We start from the raw sequence: 8,014 nt of genomic DNA on the forward strand, positions 1-8,014 counted from the left end.
ATCAGACAATCCGCATAAATAACTGGGAACCAACTCTCGACTAAACCCTAGGGGTTGTAACTTTCTTGCTACGCGTATGGGTCCTATGCTTTCGGTAGTACGAGCCCATACTACCTTCCACACCTACCCATATTTGTCTCAAGTATCATCAAAATATCCTAACAATATACATGCATATGGTGGTCGCTCAACCTCACTCCTAAAGGAAGGCTAACTGTCTCACATCGACCTACCAGTCTCACTCCACTCACTCATCCATGAAACTTCCACCAACCCTGCAACACTAGTATATGCTAACCATACATAATGTTGGACCCTATAGACTTTCTAATGTTTGATGCTACCATAAGCCCTAATCATTAAGAATAGAACATAAGGCCAAATCAAACATTCACGAGCAATAAGATCTTAATTACGTATAGCCGTGATACATACCTAAGCAACTACAATAATGATGTCAATCTCAAATAAGGAAAACCCTAGGCTAGCAGGCATCATGTAATCATACAATTCTATCATGCAATTCCTAAAGATCCCGAGCCTAGTACTAGCATGTTGTTCTAATATATCACTATATCAAATAACCATATGGTATTTTTGGGTCTACTTACTGGCTCCGGTTGATCGTACACCCTGCATCCTCCTTTTTCTCATTTTGAAAACCATTTTTAAAATTTATTTTGAAAATATTTCCTCGGTTTGAGACTGGATTCCCACGAATGTTCCTCCAATTCACTCAAACCAAGGCTCTGATACCAACTTGTAACACCCATAAAATCATGCCAAATTTAAACCTTTTCAAAACACTTAAAACCATTTAACATTACAAAGTTTGTTTTTAAAATGTAACATATCAGAGTTTTCCCTGAAACATAAACCAAAAAGGAGGAGTTGTACGATCACGCCTTTGCCTTGCCACGATCCCCTGATATACCTGAAACAATAAACTGCAACTGTAAGCCCAAAAGCTTAGTGAGTTACCCTAAAATACCAACTCATATAACCATAATCATATCATATCAACAAATACAGAACAACATTCATAATGAGCCTTCATCCTGACCAGACCGCTTCGTGGGGCCTACAACATATCTGGACCGCTCCCGAGCCTTTGTCATGACTGGACCGCTTCGCAGGGTCAACAACCTATCCAGACCGCTCACTGGGTATGTTGGCTTACAACACAAAGTAGGACCGCCTCAACCTAACCCCCAATCAAAAAAACATGTGCACATAAATATCATACGCTAGCTCATATCATATAACAGTCAAACTGATCTAACATATCACTAATCATAGCAATGTCCCAATAACCGGGATACAGACCTAACCGGTCACTAACATAACATCCTCCTATAACCAAGGAACTGACCTAACCAGGTCACTAACCATAAGCATATCACCATCCTAACTACCACGATGTAATCAATAAACATATCATGCCATAACCAGATACAATCCATAAAGGGTCAGCCTTGGTGCCTTATACCTTGTTGATATAGTGAGGATAACTCACCTCGCAACTATCGACTTGAAAGATAAGCACAAACTCTCGAATCACCGGCACAAACTCCACCACCTATATTCACCATAGAACCATACTTGTAAAATTCCAATTTCCTAAAATGCCCCAGAAGACAAATAGTCAACCCTTGGTCAAAGTCAAAGTTAACGATCAAGGGCAACATTCCATGTTGACCCGACTCGTCGAGTGTAGTCACCGACTCGTCGAGCCCTTCTAGGACTCGAGTAGCCGTGAAAACCCCCCACTGACTCGTCGAGTTTCTCTATAACCCATCGAGTTCATGCATGCCAAAGGTCGTGAAAACCCTAGCTGACTCGCCCAGTCACTCTACTGACTCGTCGAGCCCACAACAATCTTCATCGGACTCGCCGAGTTGACCATGCAACTCGCCGATCCCCTTCAGTCCTTCATCCATTCAGATGTTTTTTAAGCCATGCAAGGTTCCATATTGCAGATCCAATTCCACAAGGCATGTTTATCACGTAAAGTTGCAAACTTTACGTGCATGCAAGACTCTAAGGACTCTAAATGACAAATCCACGCTTGTAATGAAGTTTTACACCTAAGGAGAGTTTCGTACTTGCGAAATCTGGAGGTTTTATGGACTTAAAGACCCAAGAGAGCTTAGATCTAAAGTTGCAATTTCAGATCTTAGCTCATACACAAGAAAAGCTTCCTAATATGCTAGAAAAGCCCTAAACTTCACCCAAATGAGATCTAGAAGGAAATGAGTTCAAGATAACGACTTGATACCTTCAATTGATGCTAACTGAGGTAGATTTCTGATTCCCACACGTTCCTTGCTTCTAGTCACTTGTTCTCCAAGCTCTTCTCACCAAGAATCCTCTTCCAAAGCGGAGAATCGGGGCGTTATAATTCTCCCCCACTTCGACTAGACTTCGTCCTCAAAGTCTGCCTTGATGAACAACTCAGGATAGTGCTCTCGCATCTATGCCTCCGGCTCCCACGTCCACTCGGACCATCTTTGGTTCTCCCACTATACCCTTACCAAAGGTATCTCCTTGTTCCGTAGAACCTTCACTTTCCTCTCCATAATGGCCACGGGCCTCTCAACATAATTCAGGTGCTCATCGACCTGAATGTCATCTAATGATACCACTGCCTCCTGATCTATAATGCACTTTCACAATTGTGAAACGTGAAAAGTGTTGTGGATCTAACCGAGCTCCTCCGGTAGCTCTAATCTGTAAGCCACATTGCCAACCCTGACAATAATCCTAAATGGTCCAATATACCGGGGACCCAATTTCCCCCATCTTCCTGAAGCGGATCATACCCTTCCAGGGCGAGACTTTCAGGAGTACCATGGCCCCAACTTGGAACTCTGACTCAGACCAGCGTCTGTCGGCGTAACTCTTCTGCCGACTCTGAGGGGTCTGTATTCGCTGCCTAATCTGTTGAATCTTCTCGGTAGTCTGCAAGACTACCTCTGTCCGTCCCATCACCCTATGTCCGACTTCACCCCAACAAACCGGGGTGCGACATCTCCTCGCATACAACAGCTCGAAAGGCGGGGCACCAAGGTTGGAATGATAACTGTTGTTGTAGGCGAACTCTGTAAGGGGTAGATGAGAATCCCAACTCCCACTGAAGTCAATAACACACGCCCTCAACATGTCCTCGAGGGTTTGTATGATCCGCTTTTTCTGACCATCGGTCTGCGGATGATATGCTGTTGTAAAATGCAGCCACGTGCCCAGTTACTCGTGGAACTTTTGCCAGAAATAGGAGGTAAATCTAACATCTCGGTCATAAAAAATGATATGTGTAAGAATCAAAATTAAAATTGTTTTTATATGCTTTTGTTTTTAAGTTTTGGTTTTGCCCCCCTAAGTCTATGCTCGTATTCCGTCCCTAATAACGAAATTATAGAAATGATCTGTGTAAGAAAATAATTATAGTAACGTTAGTTTGTGTAAGACAATTGCAAAAACGATATCTGTGTAATAAGGATATTATAGAGTTGGTCATTATAATAGCAATAATGGTCCTAATGAAATACAGTACTAAAATTATAGAAATAGTTTCTCAATAACATTATAGTATATAAATATGTCAAAGATATAAGACCTCACCCCAAAAGAATCATCCGCGCTAGTTAAAAATACTTCCCAAATATATCTTTATCATTCAGATCCAAGCGTTTGATTTGACACTTGTAAGTTGTAACAACCAAATTTCAAGATTTATTTACTAAACCACCGTTAGGTGATAATTGTATGTGGTAAAATGGACCAATCCGATACCACAGGCCTCCAAACGAGTAAATAGTTAAATTGGGAGATTGTCTCAGTGACCAGCCTAATAGTTTTTTTTTTTTTTTTTTTTTTTTTAATTAGTGATTAATATATTAACTAAAACGAAAAAATCTATTTCCCAAATGGGAAGCGATTCGTACACAATAGTTTTTTGTCATACACAATAATTCATGGATTATATAGTTGTACAATATAACATTTTAAAGCATCAATTGTTGTGTACAAATTATATCTCATGTTCCAAATACTACAAAATTTTAAATGAATATAATTTGGAAGATTATAAACATTTTCGTATACTTTAAACGACTTTAACATCGTAGAACCAAATGAGTTTGTTTCACTTTTTAACAACTCTTTAACTTCATTTCTATATTAAAAAAAAATATATATCTATAATTGACTAGGAAAAGACACTAAACAACCTGTCACCCACTAATTACTTTATGTGAAATGGAAGAAATTAGCTTGAACCAAGCCTAACAATGCCTCCATAGAAAACTTGCTTTAGATTAAAGAAATAAATCAAGTGTCTTCTCCCCCATCAAACTATACTACCAGCAGTTGCTGCTGCTCGTCCTCTTGCTGGGTGGCATGCACAACACCCACCTAAAACGACGTTCCAGCTATATAGCAATCAATCAGGTCATAATCCATATATAAGCTTGCGTTGGCTAGTCATCTCCCATCTAAATCTCACTGCAATTAACCATCTAGCTACCACACACACAATCAAACACAACTAATCAAGATGGAGGGTAGCTGGGTTCGAGCTTTAATGGTGGTCGGGTTCTTCTTCCCATTGTTAGTTCAAGGTCGACTTCGACACTACAAGTTTAATGTGAGTAGTCTTTTTGTTTTAAACAATCATTAAAAACTCACATCGTGATAGTCAAAAAATTTCAAGAATATATAACATATCCTGATATCCTGCATGCATGCATAGTAATTAATGCACTACAAGAACCTGACCTTTTCCAACGAGATCTTTAGCGACACATTGAATGTGACAACATTTCAGTCACTGATGATCATCAAAATATTCTGAAAATTCCAACTTTCTGCATCTGACATGTCGGAGTTGTAGGTTGGGGGATAAAAATCACAACCAAGATTTCATGTCTCGGGAATTCTGGATATAAAATAAAGAATTACATTTATATAACATTATAACATAAAGAATTACAAAAAGGTTCATGATGTAAGATCCTATGTAGGTGGTTACAAAGAACGCAAACCGTTTATGCTCAAGCAAGCCGATCGTGACAGTTAATGGACGTTTCCCTGGACCCACTCTTTATGCTCGAGAGGGTGATAATGTGCTTGTAAAAGTTGTCAACCATGTCAAATATAACGTCTCCATCCACTGGTATATATGGTTTCATATACAAACTTTCGGTTTATATTTGCACATATATACATTTACCTGAAAATGAGAATCATGGGGTTTTTGTTTATTCTTGATTGTTTTGAAAATGAAGGCATGGAATTCGACAACTACGTACAGGATGGGCCGATGGCCCAGCATATATAACACAATGCCCGATCCAGCCCGGGCAGCACTTCGTGTATAACTTCACCATTACCGGGCAACGAGGCACACTTCTTTGGCATGCTCATATTCTCTGGCTAAGAGCTACTGTCCATGGCGCCATTGTCATCTTACCTAAACTTGGTGTTCCTTATCCATTTCCCAAACCACATATGGAACAAGTCGTGATTTTAGGTGAAACTTGAGTACAAAATTTGATCATTAATTAATATATAGCTTTGAATTATATTTATGATTCATTTGACCTTTGTGGGGTTTCATGGATAATGTAGGTGAATGGTGGAAATCAGATACCGAAGCAGTGATCAACCAAGCGTTGAAATCTGGCTTGGCGCCAAACATCTCAGATGCCCATACTATCAATGGTCATCCAGGACGAATCCATGGTTGTCAGACACAAGGTCCAATTTCTTTATTTTGATGCCTAATTTGATCTTATATATATAATCGATCTGCATGCATGTCTTTTAAAGCTGGTTTACGTACTTTGTTGTTGTGTAATATAGGAGGGTTTCATTTGAGTGTTGAAAAAGGAAAATCTTACATGCTACGTATAATCAACGCTGCACTCAACGAAGAACTGTTCTTTAAGATCGCCGGCCACCAGCTTACGGTGGTGGAAGTTGATGCCGTCTATGTCAAACCATTCAAAACCAGTACAATAGTCATCGCACCAGGTCAAACCACCAACGTCATAATCACCGCCGACAAGAACTCCGGTAAATATATGATGATTGCTTCCCCATTCATGGACTCACCTATTGCCGTTGACAACAAAACTGCCACCGCCACCATCCACTACACCGGCACCCCTTCCTCTTCCCCTACCACCCTAGCCACCCCACCACCGCAAAACGCCACCGCAGTAGCGAACAGCTTTATAGATTCACTCCGTAGTTTGAATTCCAAAAAGTATCCAGCCAAAGTGCCATTGAAAATCGATCACTCCTTGTATTTCACAGTCGGTCTTGGCATCAACCCATGTCCGACATGCAAAGCAGGTAATGGAAGTCGAGTTGTGGCGGGTGTAAACAATGTTACATTCGTTATGCCAACTACAGCTCTTCTTCAAGCACATTACTTCAAAACGAAAGGAGTCTTCACTATTGATTTTCCATCTAACCCACCTACCGTTTTCAATTATACCGGAAGTACCCCGCCGGCGAACATGGCTACAAGTAATGGGACTAAGCTTTATCGGGTAAAGTACAACTCTACTATTCAATTAGTGCTACAAGACACGAGTATTATTGCTGCGGAGAATCACCCGATTCATCTTCATGGGTTCAACTTCTTTGCTGTGGGTAAGGGAATCGGGAATTATAACTCGAAGAAAGACCAGAAAAAGTTTAACCTTGTTGACCCTGTTGAGAGGAATACGATTGGTGTGCCTTCCGGTGGTTGGGTTGCTATTCGATTTCGAGCAGATAATCCAGGTGTGTGGTTCTTGCATTGTCATTTGGAAGTGCATACAACTTGGGGGTTAAAAATGGCTTTTCTGGTGGAGAATGGGAAGGGGCCAAATCAGTCGCTTTTGCCACCTCCAAAGGATCTACCAAAATGTTAGAGAGATTTAAGGGATTTATTTTTTAAGATTTACAACAATTTTTCAAGTGAAATTTATGTATTGGTTATTTTAGAATTAAAGATATATCTTTTTTGTTTGAAAAGATTAACAATGTGATATCCGATTTTTGATATGTAAGAGCCTTTTTAAATAATTACAAGTATTTGTTTTTTGAAAAATTGTTCAATAGAACTCATACTCTACATTTTATTTTATATAAATTGCAGTCAAAATGAAAGAACAAAACCACACTTAAACATAAAATTATAGTCAAAATTTCATAAATCTTAGCCAAAAAGTTAGACTTTTATTGAAAAATAAAATACAAAATCGCAGGTCAAAAAGTCAGAGAGGAGGAAATCAAAGATGGCTCTATGCCATCAGTGATTTGATAGAAATTTGGGATAATAAAAGGTTCGGAAATTCTGAGAATCGTGTGTACACTTTCAGCTTAAAGTATTTGGACGGTACTCCCAACCTTTAATCAGATAAGACTCAGAAGAGTTTTAAGAACAAAGAATATGAAGTTATGATTTTCATGATTGTTATTGTACCAGGAAAACGATGACCAAAATGATATTTCATTTGTTTGAAAAACTACCAATGCAGTTTTCTTTGTCCAGAAACTATTACAACTATTAAAAGCAGTTTATAACTGTCATAAGCTGTCACTAAAACTGGATCATTAATAAGGGTCAAAATGAAGTCAAAAATCGGGTTCATTTACAGAAAATTTAGATTTCTAAGGCATTTTTTTATATAGCTCTGCCCCTTGGACCCTAGTGGGATGTCAAGTCCACCAAGCAAATTACACCATTTGTTTGCAAAAGGGGTATCGATCCTCGGAGAAATGGTTGTATTCAATCACCAATGCAATCCAATAGAATTAGTGTAAATAAACTAACTAACTACAATTAAACTAAAAGAGGGGGGGGGGGGGGTATTATGATTGCTTGAAAACTAAAAGACTTGAATAACTAAAAATCTTGCAATTAAGCAAGATGGTGAGATGCTCAAATATTGGAGAGAATTGGTTAACCAAGACAATTCAACGCAATGAACATTTGTGTGTTTATCATTAGGATTCAATA

General features: G+C 39.1%; 1 protein-coding gene across 1 annotated transcript; it reads left to right on the forward strand.

Moving 5' to 3' along the window:
- Window positions 1–4,370: 4,370 nt before the first annotated feature.
- Window positions 4,371–7,059, forward strand: LOC145054904 (laccase-4-like). The gene is made up of 5 exons (XM_079003169.1): window positions 4,371–4,645; window positions 5,022–5,173; window positions 5,286–5,530; window positions 5,629–5,757; window positions 5,863–7,059. The coding sequence occupies exons 1-5, from the start codon at window positions 4,556–4,558 to the stop codon at window positions 6,921–6,923; spliced, it is 1,677 nt and encodes a 558-aa protein (XP_078859295.1). The 5' UTR covers window positions 4,371–4,555; the 3' UTR covers window positions 6,924–7,059.
- The last annotated feature ends 955 nt before the right edge of the window (window positions 7,060–8,014 follow it).

The sequence above is a fragment of the Lactuca serriola genome, chromosome 5, assembly GCF_051521515.1.
Source record: "Lactuca serriola cultivar US96UC23 chromosome 5, Lser_US96UC23_V15, whole genome shotgun sequence".
Lineage (NCBI taxonomy): Eukaryota > Viridiplantae > Streptophyta > Magnoliopsida > Asterales > Asteraceae > Lactuca > Lactuca serriola.